Source organism: Nicotiana sylvestris, chromosome 8, assembly GCF_000393655.2.
Source record: "Nicotiana sylvestris chromosome 8, ASM39365v2, whole genome shotgun sequence".
In the NCBI taxonomy this organism is placed as follows: Eukaryota; Viridiplantae; Streptophyta; class Magnoliopsida; order Solanales; family Solanaceae; genus Nicotiana; species Nicotiana sylvestris.
In genome coordinates, this window is record NC_091064.1 from 77,367,247 (window position 1) to 77,390,287 (window position 23,041).

Here is a 23,041-nt window from a genome sequence, read left to right on the forward strand (position 1 = left end):
TTCTGCAAAACAAAAGGGTTAGGCCTTACCCCCACCAGACTCGACTATTTATACATTTACGATCAACATATCAGCATTTAGTTCTCCAAATTAATGCACAGAACGTGGTTGTATCCGTTGGGATTATGAAAAACCCGATGGACTTTTGGATAAGGCTTATCTTAAAGGATCATTATGTGGACAACATATTGATCCAACTAGGTTTGACCATGATGCATACAATTTTAACAAGAGTAAGGCTACTATAGGTTTTAGATTGGTACCTTCAAGCAGACAACTTGAGGGGGAAGGCATGGAACCATCGACTGCACCACTGATCGACTGGTTTTAACGCAAATAAGCCTTTCCGAATTTAAGGGTAGTAAATAGGAAGAGCGCAACCACTCATTTAAGCGTTGCTATAGGAATTGATACACACGAGTGGAATATGATGTGGAGCATGAGTTATGCAGAAAATAATAACATGTAGTCAAGTATTTGCACGTAGGAAAAATAAATACAGTATTTGAATAATTGAAAGACAGTTATAGGAAAAAGAAAACAAAGAGACAAGTCAGTTTCATGAATAAAAGAACATAAATGCTTAAAAAGGCAATTAAATTCAAATAAGGGGAAAAATATGGGATAAAACATGCTTGGACTAATTCACAAAAGATAAGCTCGTTATGGTAAAAGCCTAAAGGTATCCCCAGCAGAGTTGTCATGCTGTCGCGCCCCCTTTTTTTCCTCCCTTTTTTTACGGGGAAGAAAGGTCCGGGTTTCGACATTTATGGGGGTAATAACTCATTTCCTTTTGGGAATTGGGTATTTGAAGGGTTGCCACCTGACAGATTATGGTGTGTTAGGTCACCTAGAGCGATTAACTCTTGAATTGGTTTGCATTACCAGAGATTTAAGGTAAAGGCTCGAAATAACCTTGAGGGGAAGGTGTTAGGTACCCCTCTTGGTCCAAAACTATGGGTCCCGACCGAACTTATATTTATGAATTAGTCCTTTAACAGATAAGTAATCGAAACATATAATTACAAACAAAGCATGTTGGACATTGTATGGCTCAGATAATAAGACAGAGGATTTGAACAAGTTATATAGAAAAGTAAAGCTTTTAGGCAAAGGGAATTTAGGAAGGAGAGGTCCTAGGTTATTTAGCGCACATGATCACCCCAGACAATGCACGGTAAACACTCCTCAATGAGGGGATACACGTGACATTAATGTGTAGTCATCATATTCATATCTACTTATTCCCCACCCCTTAGTGGTTATTAAAGCAAGTGTTGTTTAACGATCCATGTGCGTGCTGTTACCCGTCCCTTCTTAATGGTACTAGAGGAAATTAGGACCTCTACCTATGGGCAGTTCTAGACAGACCCCTAAGGTTTAAAGGAGAAAATACTAAGGCGACAAGCAAGAACACATAGGACTCTTATCAAATAAAAGCAGGAAAGAAAAGATAAAAGGCTCAGTTTACCTCTACAGATAAGGCATGTAAGTAGCACGACTCAAACACAAATAGGGGAAGTATTGCTAAACAGGACCCTAAGACATGATGTCTAGGTGAGTATCAGAATGCAAGAGGCATGTAGATTTATTTTATATCTCAAAAGTAGGGGCCCTAATCAGTTTGCCTACTGATTTAAGCCTGTTATTCATTAAGCAGTACACACAAACAAGCAATTTCCAGCTTTATGAGAAATTGGATTACCTAAGGCTTGCCTAGGCATAGGATAATGCACAATTATTACCAGAATCATTAGAACAATGAAGGGGTTATTTTACCTAAAATCATACTGTTCTAAGTGTTATAAAATACAGGGATTATTACTAGTTTTTTTTAAATAGGATAATCAAATGTGAAGCTGCTTTTACATCTTCCATAATCAGTAATTTACACTAGGTGTGACTGAGCAAGTACGAATGAGATCCTAAAGCATGGTATGCTCGTATAAATATAGAATGATTACAGGATACGCAGAATTCCTAAGCATGATTTCTAATATGCATGACATGATTGCGGAATTTCCTAAAGCAAAATTTCTAAATGCATAAAAAGGTTACAACATTGTAGAGCATGTTGTCAAGTGTGCAAGAGTAGCAATCTTTGTTTAAATGCCCTTTATACTAGAACAGGATTTCTAAGTGTTAAGAATGTCAAAAATGAGATGCTAAAACAGTATACATGAGACCTAAGAGAATGGTTTCTAAGGAATGATATTATTTGAACATGGATTCTATTGCACATATAGGAAATATATACCTAAAGCATGGTTTCTACCCCTTTGATGTCTATAACATGCATAGCTACCCTCCCGTTTTCACTATCCAACCCTAATGTTCGTTTACAAATTTATTACATGCCCATATCGAATGAATTACATAAGTAGATAAGAAAAATAAGAAGTTACTCTATAGGAAGCTTTCAAATAGGCCCAGATTTCCAAAGTTTCCAATGCCTGATTGCCTCATATCCTTTCACATAATCCGGGTGTATCAGAGTTCCCTAAGGACCTCAAGGGATCCCGGGCAATGCTCACACCCATATTTCATAGTCATAGTTGAGTAAGTGCAGTGTGGAAGGGCCAACTCTAATGTATCAGAGTTCACAGGGATCTCATAGGGATCCCTAAGCAGTCACACATTAGAGGGGCAAAACTTAAAACCTAAGAGTAGATGTGATAGTGCTTGAAAAGATTTAAGTAGGAAAACAGTTTGAAAAGGAACTTGTTTGAAATAGTTTTATAAAAGACAATAGAGACAGTTTTGAAAAGAGAGTAGAGTAATAAGCAACAGTCCAAACACATCACCCCAAAACAGGTTCATACACAACTAGAGAACATAGAACCAAGGCAGGTTCAGCAACCACAAACAGGGGTAAAGGGATTTGGGGGACACATAAGTCATATAGGTAAACACATAGTTACAAGAGCATAGCAGTCCTTGTGGGGGTTTATGGGATTAGGGAATAGCTAGTGATACCAACACAATATGGGTTTCAGAAACAATCATAGAATTAGACATTTAAAGTGACAGATAAGTTAGCAAAGTAGATAAGTAGACAAGTATTCAAAATAGGGTAGAGTCATATTGAAACAGACTACCAGGGAAGTAGAACATGTTATGAGATACCCTAAGAGGATTAGACTAGCATGCTAGATGGAGCAATAATGTAAACATGTCAATTACACATTGAACAACATAACTATAGATAGCAACAAATCAGAAACATGATAAACTGAAGCAGTGAAAGAAACATATTGGTTTTAGGACTTGAATTGAAATCAGAACATACCAGTAAGAGATAATAAACACAAAGTGAAGAATAGAAGAGCACAATAGTTAGCCTTGGCTTGCAGCCGGCTAACTTAGAACAGTAGTGAGTAATCACAAAAAGAGGGCAGAAAGCTTTGAGTGTGTGAGAGAGAGTTACCAATGTGTTCGTGTGTGTAATGAAAAGAGAAGAAAGTATATATATAATAGTTTGAAAGCTAGGTAAAATAAGGCAAGAATCAATTGTTCAGCAATTATAGAACTACAGATTCGATTAAGAACGAAAATCAGCCAAGTATCCCTTAGTTAAGGGAGTAATTTACCAACGGTAGAAAGCAGGTAACAGATAAGGAAAGAATTCAAACAACATAGGTACAAAATATATAATTAGGGATATATACATAAGGGTCTAATTAAGGAAATAACAGTAGAAATCAATTATTAATACAGTCACAAGGTAAAAAATAATTTAAGGGTTATAAAAAAATAGGAAAAATAGCTGGAAATCTATATAAGAGTATTAACACAGTAAATCAAGGATTCTAGAATCGAAAAATAGTACTAATGTTAAGGGAAATAGTATAGACTTCCATGAATAAACCAATAAACGGAGTACAAACAGGAATAACCAAATCGGAAACCTTAATAAGATATTACTACGATGAAAATCATAAAAATACTCTTATTAATCGCAACATATTCATGAGAATCAAACATACAGGCAAATCGAATGAACAAACAGTAAAGACGAACTCAAAATCCAAGACTAAAGCCAAAAAAGATTAGGGGTTTTCAACATGATGAATCAGATAAGAGAAAAACTTAAATAAACCGTTTAAATATAGTAAAAATTATAGAATAATACTGGAAATTAGAAGAAAAGTCATTTTGAAAAGGGGGTTAAGAAACCCTAGTTTTGAAGAAGAAGAGGCGTTTTGAAAAATCGGAAAGTTTATCATAGAAAATAGCAAAAATAACTCAAAATATACTCAGATCTATGATAGATTGGAAGAGTCAAGAGATGAGTTAGGATTTCAGAGAGAGATAACCCAGAGATGGAGAGATTCCAGTTTAGAAGACATAGATCTAGCGGGAAAATTGAATGATCTTACTCGAACGGGCCAAGGTGGCCTGAGAACGACGAGAATCAGGCCATAGGTGCGAGTGAACAGCCACTGGTCCCTTGAGGACCTTCGATATGACAAGAATCCGGTGTGTGGGGGAACCATTGAGGCTAGGGGTGGTGGTGGAACCACCATTGATGCCAGCGAGCTAACGGCCGGCGAGTAGGAGCCGTGGTTATGCAAAGAGCTTGAGAGAGAATGAGAGAGTGTAACAGCGGAGTGAATAGAGGAAAATGAGGGTTTGGGGGGGGTAGTCTATTAGGTTAAATTAGGAAGGAATTAACCTGGACCGTTGATCAAAATGATCAATGGCCAGGATCTGGGTGCACTTGGGTCAGGTAGAATTTAGGTTTCGGCCTGGGGTATTGGGCTGATTTAATTGGGGTTTTGGGGTTGATTTAATTAGGTTAAAATTGAAATAAAATGGGGCTATTTGTTAAATACCCAATTAAATTAAATAAAACAATTTATAAAAATAGTTGATAATTGTACAAAATAAATTTCATGCATAGAAAATAGTTAAAATGATTACTTAGTATTTAAAAATACAAATGATTAATTTCCGGTCAAAATAGTATAAAATGATATGATTGGGCTATAATTGCAAAGTTATTGCAATTATAGCCAAAAGATTCCAATTTGGCAAATTATGAAATAATTTGATTCAAATAAGACCATAAATAATACATTAAATCAAGAAATTGAAATTAATTGTGATGCAATTCTGTAATTATTTATTGGAAATAAAATGTTGGATAAATTAATAAAAATATAAGATAATTGTGGGAAAATACCAATTGCTATTAATGCATGATTTTGAAGGTATATATGCAATTTTAAAATATTTTTGGGAAAATTGGGTATCTACATGGGTAACACTCTCCATAAGGCCCACTAGACGGACCAAAGCACCCTGAAGTACCGGGGTAGCAATGTACCCCTTTGGATACTGAGTTGGCCCCGCTGGAACAGTCTAGGCCGGAACCTCATCATCAAACTCTACTTGAGGCTCTACCGTTGGTGCTGCTGCTCGAGCTCTAGGCTGAGCTTTGCCCCTGCCTCGGCCTCTAGCATGGCCTCGGCCTCGTCCTCTAGCATGGCCTCGGCCTCGTCCTCTGCCCCTCATAGGAGTTATCACTAGAGGATCGGGCCGCTGATCAGCTGATGAAGCGGTACACGTTCTCTCTATCTGTGAAGGAACAAGAGTAGATAGTTCGATTAGCATTGGAAGATCAAATCGTACGATAGAGAAGAATAGAAGTGAAATTGTTCCTAACTCTGTAGCCTCTGGGGATAAGCACAGACATCTCTGTACCGATCCCTTGGACTCTACTAAGCTTGTTTGTGAATTGTGAGACCTAGGCAACCTAGTGCTCTGATACCAACTTGTCACGACTCGAATTTTCCCACCGACGGGACCGTGATGGCGCCTAACATCGCACTCGCTATGCAAGCCAACGTTAGAGTTCTATTTACCTTTTTCTTTACGTTTTGCAGTTTACAATAAATAAAACTAAATCAAATCGAAATGAATGCGGAAACACATAATTTACTAGTTATCCATATGCTATTAACAAATACTTGAAAAAAATAGTTACCACCCAGAAACTGGTGTCACAACCCATGAACATTCTATGAATAACTACAAGTCATTGGGTTTGAAAGAAAATACATCTGTCTCGAAGAAAATAAAATAGAAATGAGGAAAAAATAGGAGGGGACGCCAGAGCCTGCGGACGCCTGCAGGACTACCTTGTGTCTCCTAAGCGAATGCTTGCAACCGACCTCTCGATCAGCTACAACCAGCTCCAAAATCTGCACAGAAAGTGCAGAGTGCAGTATCAGTACAACCGACCTCATGTACTGGGAAGTGTCGAGCCTAACCTCGACGAGGTAGTGACAAGGCTACGATGGGGCATAAACAATATAACCTGCAACAGTATATAATAAAGCAAAAAGGAAATACAGAATGAATTGGGACAGTATCTTGCAACAAAGTAAATATGGAACCCAAACATCTTGCCAATACTCAGCTATTACCAATCCTTAAGAGAGTTACAATACTTCAAAAATAAATCACAGCAGAAGAAGAAGACATAAACAACAAATGATGTGGTGCGTATCCCGAACCCACCATATAATCAGTAACAATATGAACATCACCCTTATTACTCCTTGTTGCGGCGTTCAACCCGATCCCACCAGTCCACCCTTATTACTCCTCACTATATCACCCTTATTCCTCCTATTGTGGCATGCAACCCGATCCCACCTGTCCACCCTTATTACTCCTTGTTGCGGCGTGCAACCTGATCCCACCAGACAATCACATTTCACCATTATTCCTCCTGCTACAGCATGTAACCCGATCCCACCATATCAGTACCAATCACAAAATAAGAACAAGTATTTCACAATTTAGTTCAAAACCCATTCACCACTTATACCTCAAACCAAAACAACAGGAAATCTATACAAATATGAAACTTCATCAGATAATACTATGCAGTGAAACCAACCAAAGTGTACCATGAAGCACCAATAAACCAACTTAAACCAACAATATAATATAATGAAACTACGGAACAATTAATAACTTCAATAGAGAAAACAACATTTAACAAAAAGTAATTAGACATGGAAGCATCAATAAGCAAGTAGCAGTTAAGATAGGAATACATTATATTGGGAACGGGGAAGGGAACAAGCTAAACAAATAATTTGGCGGCGCATAGGTACTCGTCACCACACCTATACACCACACACATGTAATTTCACATAGCAACTAGGTTGGGAATCCCTAATCCCTCGAGTCAAAGTTAGACCAAACACTTACCTCAAGCCAATAGGTGATTCAAAGCTCAATTACCGCTTTGCCTCTCGATTTCACCTCCAATCCACTCGTATCTAGTCATAATTAATTTAATAACATCAATTATTGCTAAAGAAATCAATTTAAATGCATAATTATAGGTTTTCCAACATTTTCCCCAAAAATTCAAAAACCGACCCCGGGCCCGCTTGGTCAAAATCCAAAATTCGGACCAAAGCCCGATTACGCATTCACCCCCGAGCCCGTATATACAATTGGTTTTGAAATCCGAGCTCAATTTGAGGTCTAAATCCCCAAATTTCGAAATTCCTAAGTTTTACCCAAAAATCCCCAATTCCACCATGAAAAACCCTAGATTCTAGGATGAAATCTTGTGAAAAGAAGTAAAAGATTGAAAGAAATGAGTTAAGAATCATTTACCTATGATATGGGGAAGAACTAGCTTTTGGAAAATCACCTCTTGAAGTTTAGATTTTGAAAAATGGGAGAATGAATGAAAAATCCCGTCCAAAATTGTTTTTGAACAGTTGCAGGTATCACATTTGCGATTACGGGTTCACAAATGCTAACTCGTATATGCGGACATTACTTCGCAAATGTGAAACATGGCCTGGCTTGCCATCATCGCAAATGCGAACAAGTGTTCGCAAATGCGGCATGTTTATATCGCAATTGCGATCCTGAGCTTCGCAATTGTGAAAGTCCCCTCCCAACCCTTTTGATCGCAAATGCGAAACATCTTCGCAAATGCGATGCTCGTATTTTCAAGCCAGACTTCGCAAATGCAAAGTCTACAGACCTGAAGCATACCAGCAAAAATTCCTTAATTTCCAAAACACTTTGTAGTCTATCTGAAACTCACCCGAGCCCTCGGGGCTCCAAACCAAACATGCACACAGGTCTTAAAACATCATACAAACTTGCTCGCACAATCAAATGCCAAAATAACACCTAGAACTACGAATTTAACACCAAATTGCATGAAATTTTCAAGATAGTTTCAAACTTCTAGCTTCTCAGCCCAAGGTTCGAATCACGTCAAAGCAATTCCGTTTTTCACCAAATTTCACATATAATGTTTAAATATTATAATGGACCTGTACCGGCCTCCGAAACCAAAATACAGGCACGATACCAACAAGATCAAATCCTTTAAATTATTACATTTTCAGTCTTATCAATTTTGTTCAAAAATTCATTTCTCGGGCTAGAGACCTCGGAATTTGATTTCGGGCATACGCCCAAGTCCCATAACTTACTACGGACCCTCTGGGACCATCAGAACATGGTTCTGGGGCCGTTTACCCAAAACGTTGACCGAAGTCAACAAAAATTATCTTTTTAGGCCAAAATCATCATTTCATAAATTTTTCACATAAAAGCTTTCCAGATACACACTCGGACTGTGAACGCAAATAAAGGAGAGATAAAATGATGTTTTTAAGGCCTCGGGACACAAATTTGAGTCCTAAAAAGATGACCTTTTGGGTCATCACATGAAGGGCCCGGACTCGAAGAAGTACACCTAGTTGTCGTTCAAATCAAGCACAACACCAGAGTTGATCCGAAGCGGTTCAAAATGCAGATGTGCCGAAATATGATGGGACTTCGGACCCTCAGGAGCACATCACCACTTATATAGTGGTGGTGAAAAGAAACGACTTGGCTCAACATGAGATAGAGTCGGTCGTGCTGAAGAAGTTCAAAGAAACCCTCGCATAGGGGACCTTGACATGGTACTCACTTTTACCCGAACATTGAATAGATTCCTTCGAAGTGCTCGTAGATTCTTTCATCAAGGCCCATGCTGGGGGCCAGAAAGGTTCAGGCCTGGAAGGCGTACATATTCAGAATTTCACAAGGAGAGTCCGAGTTGCTGCATGAGTTCGTGATAAGCTTTCAAAAAGAACGGATGTTGTTACTGGCCATGCTACATGAATGGGCTACTGAGGCATTTACTAAAGGGTTGAACCCGAGGAGTTTAACTAACATGTCGTCAATATAAACTTCCATTGATTTTTCTATCTATTCTTCGAACATCCAGTTTACTGGGCATTGATAAGTGGCACCTGCGTTTTTAGTCCGAACGACATTACATTATAATAATAGGTGCCTAATTTAGTGATAAAGGAAGTTTTTTCTTGGTCTCCCGGGTCCATCCTGATCTAGTTGTACCCAGAATAGGCGTCGAGAAAGCTGAGTATCTCATGCTCGGCCGTCGCATCGATCGTGTGATTGATGTTAGGCAAATGAAAAGAGTCCTTAGGGCACGCCTTGTTTAAGTCTTTGTAATCTACGTACATTCTTAGTTTATTCTCCTTTTAGGGACTACTACTATGTTAGTTAACCAATCTGGGTACTTAACTTCCCGAATTGAACCTCTTTTAAGGAGTTTAGATACCACGTCTTTGACGAATGCATGCTTGACTTCGGACTAAGGTCTCCTCTTCTGTTTAACTTGGTGGAACTTCGGATCCAAGCTCGCCTTATGAGTGGTTATCTCCGGCGGGATCTATGTCATATCAAGAAGGGACCAAGCGAAACAGTCTATGTTAGTCATAAGGAATTCAATGATATTTTTCCTGAGCCGGGAGTTAGCCCCGTGCCCAGGTATACCTTTCGATCGGGTAAGAGTTCGATCAATATGACTTGTTCCAGCTCTTCGACCATCGACTTGGTGGCATCGGAATCATCGGGGGCGATGAACGACCTGGGGACTCTGTAATCATCATCCTCGCCTGCTCCTTGCTTCTCCGGTTCGGCCGAGGCCAGTATCGGTGATTGATATTTAGTTACTTCCATCCTAACCAGCTCCTTGTTCTTTAATGTTGAGAGCGCGGACATTAGGATCACTTTATCTACTCAGAACATTTCTTTTGCGGCCGACTGCTTTACTTAAACCATCTTGATTCCTCCCAGTGTGGGGAACTTTAGTGCCTGGTGCAATGTCGAGGGTACTTTTGTCATGTTGTGAACCCAAGGCCTTCCGAATAAGGCATTATATATAATGTCCCCCTCGATTACGTAGAATGTGGTATCATGAATTGTCCCGACGGTATTTACTAGAAAAGTTATTTCTCCTTTGGTAGTTTCGCATGCCATGTTGAATTCGTTTAAAACCCGGACTACTGGCACTATTTGGTCTTGTAGACCCCAGCTGCTCTACGACCATCGATCTGATGATGTTGGCCGAGCTACCTGGATCAATCAACACACGCTTAACTCGAGATTTATCTATAAGTATAGATATTACCAGTGCATCATTATGCGGTTGTACGATGCCTTCGGCGTCCTTATCATTGAACGAAATGGTTCCCTATGTGATATAATCTCGGGTTCATTTTTTCCTTGTGATGGACACCTTAGTGCACATTAGCATTGGTCCTTGGGGGACATCGACTTCTCCAATGATCACGTTGTTGACGTGCTAAGGTTCTTCTTGTTTGGTCTGTTTGTTGGATTCCCTGCTCTTGAAGTGATTTTTGGCTCGATCACTTAGAAATTCCCGGAGATGCCCATTATTGAATAGCTGGGCCACTTCTTCTCATAATTGTCGGCAGTCCTTGGTCCTGTGGCCATGAGTGCCATGGTACTTACACATCAAGTTAGGGTCTCTATAGGTAGGGTCAGAATATAATCGCCGAGGCCACTTGGTATCCTTGATGCGCCCGATGCAGATACGATGCCAACAGCATTACCATTGAAGTTATATTCTGATAACCTTGGTGCCTCCCTGGCCCCGAGCGGTCTATCGAACCGTTTTTGCTCATGAGTCCCTGGATACTGCAGCCTCGATCGTTCCTTTTCTCATTTCTTGTAGGGTTACGCCCAGATCCATTACTCCTTCGATCTCCGTTATATGGTTGATACCGGTCTTTGTTTGGTCTCAGTTCATGGTCGATGATTCTTTTAGGCCAGTCATTAGTTCTGATGGGATAAATGGACCCGAAGGGGGCCTCGAGCTGGTTTTCCTCGACTCTGATTTTCGAATAGTACCTGTTATGGACTTCAGTCCAAGTCACCACCGGGTTCTCTATCAAATTTTGTTTCAGCTGCTGCGATGCCAAGGAGCTTCGGGGGTTAAGTCCTTATGTGAATGCTTGAACGGCCCAATCATCCGCAACAGGAGGCAAGTCCATTCGTTCCATTTGAAACCTCGGTACGAACTCCCTAACCATCCCGTTGTCTCTTTGTTTTACCTTGAAAAGATCTGATTTTCTGGTCTCGACCTTGATGGCTTTGGCGTGCGCTTTCACAAAGGCATCTGCAAGCATAGAAAATGAATCAATAGAATTAGGGGGTAAATTATGATACCATATCATTGCTCCTTTTGACAGGGTTTCTCCAAACTTTTTCAACAAAACCGACTCGATTTCGCTATCTTCTAAGTTGTTTCCCTTGATGGCACACATGTAGGAGGTTACGTGCTCATCTGGGTTCGTGGTCCCCTTAGCAAATTGATCTCGTCGCCTTCATCTTCGGGCGTACACCGAGTTGCTGGTTGGGCTCCTCCACGAACATTGTTCTTAGGGTCGGTCGACATCGATGGCCACATACGAGTTGGCATCGATTGGGTCAGTAACTAGGACTCCATTGGGATCAGCAGGAGGACACCTCGTTGCTAGGTACTATATTGTTGTTTTCGCCATGATGGCCAGACCCAACATCAACGTTCAAGTGATCAGATTGAGAGTTAAATATTCTCAAGTAGATCTGAAAGAATCTCAAAGAACAAGCGTAAAATATAGTGTGGTATGAAAATTTGTATCAAACTACCACTATTATCCTTAGCCCCACAGTGGGCGCCAAACTTTTTACCCTTACAATGGATAACAATTGAATTTATATGCGGTTTTAAGGATATGTGGATTAATCCGATACAAGTAATTAACGGCGTTAGATAAGTAAATTAAAGATAGAATAAACAGCTAAACAAGTAGTAATATTGAGTCCGAGCTCGATTATAAGCTTAACAAGTAGCCTACCTTCAGTTCGGGACAAAACACTTATGAAGAACTATGGGCAAAATTAAGAAATTTGAATAACCTTTAAAAGCAGAGGAAACAGATGGATATTGCCTTGATATGCGTGTTACAGAGTGACTATTGAATAACAAACTTCCCCTTTATATAGTAGGGGAATTTTACCCTAAGTACAATTATAAGAAAGGTAAAAAAATTCTTTTCGCTAATCATTGATCTATTGCCGATACGGGCCGAGATTCACGCCATGAAATCTGGTCGGGCACGGATATCACGGCCCTTTGTTGTTTGTGTGTGAATGTTTGACAATGCTTTCCGAGGTCTCAGAGCTTGAACTGGGTTTGGAGAGCATGGTCTCGATGGCTCCGAGGACAGGTGTTTTGTTCGAGCCTTGATACAGGAGGCTCCCAACTTCAATTTTATTCATTGTAGTTACGCCCTTGCTTCGTTTCCCCCACCAGGAAATCGAGGTGCTCATTAGCCCCGATTTTACCCGTATACACTACCATCCTCTCCCAAACCTTCATCGTTTGGCTTAACAACTTCATATGGCTCCGAAGCAAAAAGGCATCAAATAGAAAAACAAGTGAGACCAATAATCATTGAAATGGGAAATATAATCTGTACTACTTTCACAAAACGTTTTTTGTTATTTAAAAGTATGTATTAAGACATGTTTTATTAGTTATGACAGTTTACTCTGGCGATATCAATTCTTGATGACAATTTTAGAGAACTTGATCTCCGCAATTCATTACAACATCCATGACCAGGTTTGTAAAAACCCTCTTACTTCGTAAATGGATAAACAACTTTATTCCAGACCGATAGTCAAGATTGAAATGCCATTGTTGCATTTAGTTCTCCTCTACAGGTAAAACTCGAATTATTTGCAACATAACATATAGTAGTATCAATTACCTTGTGGATCATTGCATAAAAGAGCATTCATCAACTTGAACCATATATGTTAGAGTTTCACTTGTGCTGTCATCCTAGAAAAGTTGATCTAGATTTGTTTCTCCATTTTCTTGCAAAACAATAGATAGATGGCAGTGCCCAACTTTCAAGGAAGACTGAATCAGTAGAAGAATGAAAAATGAAGAGGATGATCTGTACAGAAAGCATTTGTGGTCCAACACATTGAACTCACTTATTTTTCAGGGTAAATGCTTGTCACAAGAGGAGGTGATGAAACAGATATTTACTCGAAAAAGATGCCAAACTGTATACATATACAGTAGACTCAATAGTTTTAAAGATTTCCATTTGGTCTGTAGTACCACAACCTAGAACAATGGAAGAAATTCCGTTAGAAAACTCATGTTGGATCATCTCTGTCCACAATCGATTTCCACTGCTTTGGACAGGCAGGCTGTCCAATCCATCAATCAATCCTTGTTGTGAATCAAATGATTGATGTACAGTTGCTTGCAGGAAAATGCCCACTGCTTGTTCCACGAGGATAAGACTTCACTTGACCATATCCAAGTTGCGGTTAACACGTTGAAGAAATCATTTCACTCACAAAGCATAATGTTGTCTCGTCTAATTCTCTGATCCATCAGGAAAATTGGTCCAGCATAAAAGCTTTAATGTTTTTTCCTGAAGACGAATACATATATCTTATTTCACACATGCTTTGACATTCTCTTATGTTGGGGCTTTTCTCGTCCTCAAGCCATCTTTAACCTTGAAAGTATCTGATTAACATGAGCTTAGTTTGCAAAGGTAACAATGTACCTAAAAATTGATACCCTCAGCTGTCGAAAGAGAGTCTAGTAAGCTGCATTTCCCTATCCAGCAAAGCCAATATTGTACTTATTTCCTGTATGTGTGAATGCCACCTGTCTCCTGAAACAAACATATGAAACTCTGTTCCAACTTGAATCCAACTGCATCCAGGTCTTTTCCTAAGACCCTTTTTTTTCATCAAATCCCTTAGTTTTGAGACTTCATCCCATCTTCCAGTTGTTGCATATGCATTTGAAAGTGAGACATAGTGCCCTGAATTATCTGGTTCCATCTTAATCAAAAAATTAGCTATATGTTCCTCGAGTTGTGTCTCTCTGAGTTCTCTACAAGCCACAAGTAGTGATTCGAAAACATTTGCATCAGGTTTGAAAGGCATCTTCTGAATGAGCTGCATAGCTTCATAGAGATCACCGCACCTAGAGAGAAGACTGATCATACAACCATAATGTTCCAAACTTGGCTTCATATTATACAAAGAGACCATGTCATAAAGAACAGCTAAACCTTCTTTTACCAGTCCAGCATGACAACAAGAGGATAGGACACTAGTGAAGGTTATGCTGTCTGGTTCCACGCCTCCCTTGCATAGACATTTGAACAATGCAAGAGCTTCTACAGCACATCCATGTAAAGCATAACCAGATATCATAGCATTATACAAGGGTAACTCCTTTTCTGGGATCAGATTAAAAATGCATTTTGCACATTTTAGATTTCCGCATTTAGCATACATATCAACTAATGAAGTTGCCACTGGAAGAGATAATGGAATCTTTTGCCTTAAAATGTATCCATGAATGGCTCTTCCATCGTTCAGTGATGCTATATTTATAGAAGCTGAGAGGGAAGCAACGATACTTGCACTATTTGGTCGATACCCTGCTTGAAGCAGTTTTTTAAAATATGTAAGGGCCTCACTACTGTAACCATTTCGAGATAGACCACTGATAAGAGTAGTATAAGTAACTATATTAGGGTCTAAACCAACAGCTTTCATTTGTGAAAACATGTCTATGGCCTCATTTATCTGTCCATTTCTTAAGAAACCAAGAATTACGGAATTCCAAGATATGGTATTTTGCGGTAGACCATAGAGCTGCATCTGGTAAAACAATCTTAACGACTCACCACTCAAACCCCCTTCTGCATAAGCAGCCAATAATGTATTCCACAAAATTACATCTTTCTCTTTGGTATAGTCAAAAACCCGTCTTGCATCAAGGATTTTCTCACATTTGGCATACATATTTATAATACCACTAGCTACAACTACATCCTTATCAAAATTGTGTCTGATACAAAAACAGTGCCCCTCTTTGCCAAGATTTAAATTCCTTAAATCTGCTGAGGCAGATAATATTGATGACAGTGTCACAGAGTCAAAGCTAAAGCCTTTCAATCTCATCAAACAAGACAAGCTGAGAGCCTTGTCAATCCGACCAGAATGAAAATAACAAGACATTAACAAGTTCCATGTTACCACATCTCTCTCAATCAGCCTATCAAATATTAGCTCAGCATCATCAACCAAACCAACTTTAGCATAAAAGTTTATAAGAGAACTCCCCAAAATCTTATCTAAATCTAATCCACTAAGAATAGATATAGCATGCGCTTGCTTACCTTCTTCCAAAGCACATAAGTTGGCTGAAGCTGAAAGAAGGCTTGACAGAGTTACACGAGTTGGTTCAATTCCTTCGGTCCTCATATCATAGAAGACTCCAATAGCTTCCTCATTGTATCCGTTTTGCATATAACTCACAATTATTGAGTTCCAGGCCACTACATTTCTTTCAACCATACAATCAAAAACCTTTCTTGCATCAGTCAAAACCCCACATTTTCCATACATATCAATGAGACTACTCGCTACAAATACACAACCTTCAAAACCTAATTTACAGACATGCCCATGAACACATTTCCCAAAATCAACAAAATTTAGGGCACCACAAGCTTTCAGAACATTTGGGAGAACAAAATTGTCGCCTAAAACGCCATTTTCTAGCATTTCAACGAATCTCCACAAAGCTTCTTCTGACAAATTCATCCTGCAACTTAGTCCAATAATTGCAGCCCAAGAAAACACATTCTGTTTTCTTAGTCTGCAAAACAGATGGTTGGAAACATCAAAAGCATCACACTTTGCGTAGAAAATCACAAGCTTTGTCTCAATGTACTCATTCTTGGCAAAGAAATCACCACTCTTCAGAATCTTTGAATGAATTTGCTGGCCCAATTGAAGGTCTCGCTCGTACACACAGCCTTGGAGGAGTTCACCATAGAACTCAGGTCCAACGTACAGATTTCGGTACTCCATTTCGTTGAGAAGGTCCGCAGCTTCTTGAAGTTGACCTTCTTTGCATAGAGACCCAATGCGTTTGAAGTAAGATTTATGGAGAAGTTTATCGTTTCTGCCATCTTCTTGGTAAGTTATGAAATGAGTGTGGGGGAAGTTGAGAGATGTTTTGGGTTTAAGGGTAAGGGTGTGTGGGTTTATATTGGAGTTAATGGGCAGTGAAGCCATGCAAGTAGCAGCAGCAGCTTAATTGTATCGTCTGAACTCTGAAAAAGAGTAAAAGATGGATATGGGGATCATTTTGGCCATACAAAATGCTTAGGTTGCTTTGGTCATTTTAGCACTTACAAAAAAGATTACTAGTTTCTTTCTGATATAAATAAAAGGTGAAATACATAAACGGTCATGTTTACCGTGAAAATGACAACAACAATTAGATTTGTAAATGGGATTCTAAAAATACGTGATCTATTCCCGAGTTAGTTGTTAGAACAGTTGATGTTAATGATATTAAATTTAACGATAAAGTGCGAGCTAAAACAAGGCAGTAATCAAACCGAAGGGCCTGATGCCCGGTCGCGGGGCTGATCGATGGGGACCTCGGGGTCCAGGTTCGGGTCGAGCTCGAGGTATCTGGGGTAGCCGGGAATGGGATAACAATAAAGGATATGGTTAAGCAAGGCTCTATACGGCCAATGTTAAGCAATATAGTGAAGAACAAATAAGGGACGATCAATATTGAAGCGACATCGGGCCAGTGAGAACAAACAAGTTAGAAAGAAAAGAGAGAGAGAGAGAGATATTATTGCACTTGTGGAGAGATGGAGCAACATTAGTCCTCTACAAAGCGGCATGGGTTCCCCTTATATAGGCGAGGAAACGCGATATGGTACAAAGTGCATTAAATGTAAAGATACGGGGATGGGACGGCTAGGCGAGGAAACGCGATATGGTATAAAGTGCATTAAATGTAAAGATACGGGGATGGGACGGCTAGGCGAGGTACTAGAGTTTGCTAAGTCCAACTGCCTTTATCGGGGCCGCTGGCGGTTTCCTTATTCTCGGAATCTCTGCTGGTTCGCGGACGATCCTCGAGATAGGGAGCTTGATCACAATACCATAGCCTCGAGGTGCTGACATGATATTCCGAATATACCTCAATGGCGGAAAATCGATTCCCCTGATTTCACCGTATTCAGATAGTCTCCGCATTTCCTAGAACGAAGTAATAGGAAGTGATATTGAATCGTCATCTCGAGGTCATTATTGCCATGATGTCAACCATCTAAGAGCATTAAATGTCATGCCCCAGAGAATCGTGCAGGGCCGATGTCAGATGCGGTAATCAAGAAACCCACGAACTGTCGTAGGCTCGTCTCTTCTGCTTCTCTAGTGCTTCCTATAAATGCACCGGTTGCCAGATACTTCCCATCTCCACCTTTTTTGTAAGCCCGCGAACCATAATTTTACTACTTCGTATCCTCCCTCTTTTCTCAGTAGGGTTTTTATCATTCTCCATAGCTAGGACTTCCAGGACGGTCCCCTGACGAAGCGATGCTGCGTCGTCGTCCCGATTACCTGAGGGGGAAAACAAATCAATTACCACTTTAAAGCAATGGATTCCTCCTGATCTCGACACATCACAATATTTTGACATCGAGACTCCCTTATCTACGCCGGGTCGATGTGAGTACGTGTCCCGATATGTTAGTGTCATGACCGACGATAGCAAAATGAGGAAAGACTGTCGATGGGGCGAGGCAGTGGAGATAGAGATTCCCGGCCCTAATGATAACATTACCGACTTCAAGGCTGGCTTTCTTTACATATACACTTACCCATTCACCCTGGGTCTTGATAAGTACGTCGAATCCCCGCCCCTGGAGATCGACCCGGTTATTCTTGACTTTTGTGCACGATATCAAGTGACCCTCAGTCAGATCTACCCGTCATTTTGGAGGATAATGCTAATGCTTAAGCATTTCACCGAAGGGGTTAGAGGTGAAGTTTTCACCCTTAGCCATTTGATTAGACTGTACCGCCCTCGGCTGTATCGAGGCTTAATCAAGCTTTGGCATCGGTCCAAAAATCTTTCTCCACGAGCGTTGATGAGGGGAAGGACCGAGGGTGGATGAGTAGGTTTATTCGAGTGAGGACCTCGAACATCATCCCGGCCCAGAGGATGCCCTTTCCCGAGCAGCGGAATGATCGACGTAAGCGAACTTCCCTTTAACCACTTCTCAGTTACTCTTTCATTCGTCATAGTAACCTACTTTTGTTCTCTACAGCCGCTACTTGGTGTCCAGAGGTGTTCCCAGATTTGTCGGGATGGATCAGGCGTTTGTATGAAAAGTTCTCATACCGCATTCGGTCTTGGACCATCATGGCTAAGGAGCGTTGGGTGGCCAAGAATCACGGTAAGGTTCCTTTACCACATGTGCTTCGCACTTTATGTTTCCTTCCAAGCCCTTAGCAAAACATATTGTGGTTGTTGTGCTGGTGTAGCCCTTGGTGAGAATATTCATATGAGGCCGCCCCCCGTTGGTGAAGCGGAGGCCTCGGGGCATGACATGAACAAGAAAAGGAAGAGCAGGGCAGTCGTTGCCTGACTTGATAGGACCGCTGCCATAACCTCCGGATCGAATCCTGACATCGAATGGGAGGACGACGAAGGAAGTCCGTTGAGGAGGAGAACAAGGTCTAGTGCGAGAGATTTGCAGGCGCCCCGACCAGAAGCTGCTGAATCTGGGACGACTGGCTCCGACCGGGATGGTGAGCAGAGGGTCCTTGAAGAGGATGCTGATGCAGCTTCTGCTAGGAGGGCCGTTGGCATTGATCCCGAGGGTCTGGAGCCCGGGGCCTTCCAAGAGCGTGGGTCGTTGTTTGGAGAAATCGGCGACCCAAACGATTTCATTCAGAACTTTCTGGTCTTATCAGTAGAACTGAGGGACGCAGAAAGGATGATCGGTGCCACAGTTAGGACTCTTCTCAGAGGGGGAGACTTCATTGCCAATATTTTTGATGGCGTAATCGACAAGGCTGATCTTGATATTTGGTGCCGTTAAAGCGGCGGAGAAGTCCATACAGCAGGTGATAGCTTTTTTCTTGCACGTTTCTTTTCATTCTCGGGCATTATTCGCCATCTTTCTTCAACTTTCTCATTGTGCCGCAGTGTAAGGAGACGTATGATCATGCCATTCTTCGGCTCCGAGGGGAACATTTCTGCCACAAGAAGGAGCATAATAATGTTGCTTCGAAACTGCAAGACTCGGAGGTTCGTCATGCCCAGAGAGACAAAGAGTTGGGAGAACTTCGGACTGCCTTGGGGGCAGCGCTTCGGGAGAAGGCCGCTCTTGTTGTTCAGGTACTCTGCCTTGCTCATACCCGCCCTTTTACTCCGTATTCACACATGTTCTGGATTCATATATTAATCAGCTTGCCCTTTATTGTAGGTCGAGCAGAGTAGCTCGTGGATTAGTCAGTTGGAAGCGGAGATCTTCAGGCTGAAAGAGCAAAACGAGATTGTGACCGGGGAATTGGCGACATCCCGGGATCTTCTCTTGGGAACTCGCAGGGAGATGGTTACTTTGGCCACGGCTAAATCTGAGGCCAAACGAGATGCTGCCTCTTATAGGGAGGATGCGACCATGGCGCATACAATGGTCTGCGATATGTCCACAGCAGCTGAGAAGAGACTAATTCGAGCTATCGAGAATGCCAAAGAGGAGGTGAAGAGGGAGACCCTGGAAGAACTCGACGCCAGAGGCTTTGATTTGTCTACCGATCTGGAGGAGGCTCATGCGGTGGAAGGGAGACTGGCGCTCCCGATTGCCCCTAATAGGGGTGAAGATGATAGTGGCGAGGAGTAGTCTCCGAGCCTTTTTTGTATACCTTTCTTTTTGCTTCATATGTTCCCCCCCCCCTCCCCCGAGAAACAAATAGCGTAAAGATGTTTTCTCTCTTTGCCAATGTATATAAAAAAGGAGCTTTTATCCTGTCAGCTTTTCTCCTTGCTTCTTTGTTTTTATGTTCCGGCACCGGCCCTTCGGGGCCTTTTTATGGGGTAGACTAGGGGCCTCGATACTAGCCATGTCCCGAGGTGGGATCAATAGTTCCTCTTGAATCAGTATTTATGACGTCAGGATCTTTTGTGATGTCGGGGATCTCCCGAGGTCCTTCGGTCTTATGAGTTATGTGGGAGCCTGGAATGATTCTACCAACGCACTTCCCAAGAAAAGGTGATGCTTACACTGCTAGAATTAATTGGCCCTCTTAGGCAAACGAGCAGTTGTCGCTTAGCCTCTATATATTTTCTCGTCCGCCCTTCAAGCGATGATTTTGCAGTTTCTGATAAGGGTATCTCCTCTGCTGAGCCTGGCGCTTTGTGCGAGTCCTTCCGCTCCCCTGCTTCAAATTTTTTTTGCTTAGATCCTCATCTTCTTCCCCTTGTTCTGCTGTAATCATAGCCACCGCTTCGACGGCTGAACCTCGGACGGAGGGGAGTCCGTACTGCGCTCCACCCTTGGTTGGTACTAGCGGTTCGCCCTCGATGTCGGGAGAGCGAGACTCGGGTTGCCCTGCCTCGAAGAAGGTTGTCACACCTGGGAGACCTCCCAATGTTCTAGGCCATCGAGAGCATGTGTCAAGGATTGTTTCATTAGTGAGGGAGGAAAACATTGAGATGATCAGGAAAGAATGCGGATGGGGGAAGGCGTGATTTTGCGAGCGCCTTCCCCCGAGGAGAGTATCATGACATATGTTGAGGGGTTCTTGTGTGTGTATATCCACGTTCTTGCGTCGGGCTCCCCAGACCGGGTCGGGCTTGATTTTTGTAGGAAATATCAAGTAACGTTGGTGCAGGTTCATCCCTTTCTTTGGAGAATAGTGCAGTCGATGAGGTATTTTGCAGACAAGGCCGGGATAGAATTCACTCTTAGCCACCTCGTGAGGTTGTATCGGCCATTGCGTTATCGGGGCCTGATTGCTCTTCAGCATAGATCCACCCGAGCTCCCGCGATCGGCGGCGAGGATGATGAGGACTGTGGTTGGATGAATCGGTTCGCTCGAATCCGGACGACCGACGTTATCCCCGAAGAATTTTCGCCATTCCCTAAGAGATGGAACCTCACTCGTAAGTGCTTCGTTTGAGCTATCTTTTAACTTGGCATGAGGTTGGCCCCGTAATGGTATCTTTCTATTCTTCTTTTACAGCGACTCGTTGGCTGCCTGGAAAGATCCCTGATTTAGCCGAATGATCTCGTAAGCTAGCAGCTTGCTCATCCTACGATAGGCGCCGGTGGCGAGATCTATCAAAAGGGAGATGGGAGGCGAAACATCACGGTAGGTGCCCGGCGACTTGCTCCCCTAAGGGGCTACTTCCTTCTTGATAGCTCATTCAATTTGTCTGTTGCAGGTGCCGAGAGTCTCTTCGAAGCGAGGTCGAGGTCGGGTCCCCCGAAGGAGGAGGAAAGGTTGCTGGCCCCGGGGTCAAGGAACACCGGAAAAAGGAAAGATGCCTTGGGGTGCGAGAAGGCCTGTCATGAGGTGTCTTCTTCACAGCGGTTAAGGGGAAGCGATTCGGCCGATCGACAATCTTCTGGAGTTGGCGCATCATCGGACGTTGCTTCGGCCTTTGGCAAAGCTCAGCGCTTTGGCCATATGGTGAGTTTCAGCCGTTGTAAGGATGTTCTGGCCCTGCGCTGCTATCTTTTCTCTTTGTTTACCTGGCTTTGTCTTTTAGGCTTTTGACAGGCTCAAAGCCAAACTGCTTCATTACGAGGCCCCGTTGCGGGTGCTCGAGATAGGGAGAAATCCCTCAGGCTTCTTTGTGCGGCAAAGGAAAGAGAGCTCGTCTCCTTACTGTGTGAGGTAGGTCAGAGTCAGGCCTAGGAGTCTCTCTTGGATAAATAGTTATTCCGCATCTCGCACTGGCCTGTATTCCCTTTTTGTCTCGTCACCTTGATATGTTGTTGTTTTAGTTGAAGGTAAGACGGATGAGCTGGAACAACTCTGGGGCAAGGTTGGCAAGGCCAAACGTGAATTCATCAAGCTACAGGCGCATGTGAAGGCCCATTCTAAGGCCAGAGAGAGGGCTCAGACCGGGCCCTCCACTCTTGAGGCGCAAATTCAGGCTGCCCATGAGAATGATTCTGCTCGGGAAAAAATGATCGTGAGGCTCTCATCCGAGCTTTCAAGGGCAAAAACCGAGGCAGTGAATGTCCGGGCCAAGGTTGCAATGAACAATACCAGGGCGAGACAGAAAATGGCAGCTTATTCGAGGAGCGCTGTCGCTGCTAAAGCTGAGTTGCAGAAGACCCCGATCGTGCCAACAACAGCAAGGAGTATGTGAGGTGCAGATCCTGGAGGGAAACCCTTGAGGAGATTCACACCAAGGGCTTTGATCTCTCGGGAGAGATCAAGCAAGCCAAAGGAGAGGAGTACGATGCCAAGTTCCTACTGTCCGATGCTGAGGATGATGGGGAGGAGACCGTCGGGCCATAACTGCCGGAAAGAAGCGGAATGATCATTCCCTGCCTTCTTTGTTGTGTATATATAGCTTTCATTATACGACGCAGGTTGAGGTTGTGCTTTGTCGTCAATATGTAGCAATAAGAGGGGGAACCCCGCAACTTATATCTTCTGTATTTCTGCTTGTTGGAGTTTCGATCGGGTCAATTTGATCCCGTATTTGCCCTTAGGCTTGCATGATTTAACTTTCTTTAGGCCCAGTCTCCGAGTCGCATTGCGATTCGAGCTTTAACTAACCCTAAAATTCTTTCCT

General features: G+C 42.2%; 2 protein-coding genes across 2 annotated transcripts; one reads left to right on the top strand and one right to left on the bottom strand.

Moving 5' to 3' along the window:
* Nucleotides 1-13,301: 13,301 nt before the first annotated feature.
* Nucleotides 13,302-16,541, bottom strand: LOC104211471 (pentatricopeptide repeat-containing protein At5g55740, chloroplastic). The gene has a single exon (XM_009760527.2). The coding sequence runs from the start codon at nt 16,486-16,488 to the stop codon at nt 13,966-13,968; it is 2,523 nt and encodes an 840-aa protein (XP_009758829.1). The 5' UTR covers nt 16,489-16,541; the 3' UTR covers nt 13,302-13,965.
* A 1,434-nt stretch (nt 16,542-17,975) lies between these two features.
* On the top strand, nt 17,976-22,609 carry LOC138875244 (uncharacterized). The gene is made up of 7 exons (XM_070154067.1): nt 17,976-18,121; nt 18,878-19,286; nt 19,433-19,624; nt 19,713-20,103; nt 21,674-21,921; nt 22,001-22,121; nt 22,239-22,609. The coding sequence occupies exons 1-7, from the start codon at nt 17,976-17,978 to the stop codon at nt 22,607-22,609; spliced, it is 1,878 nt and encodes a 625-aa protein (XP_070010168.1).
* Nucleotides 22,610-23,041: the final 432 nt, after the last annotated feature.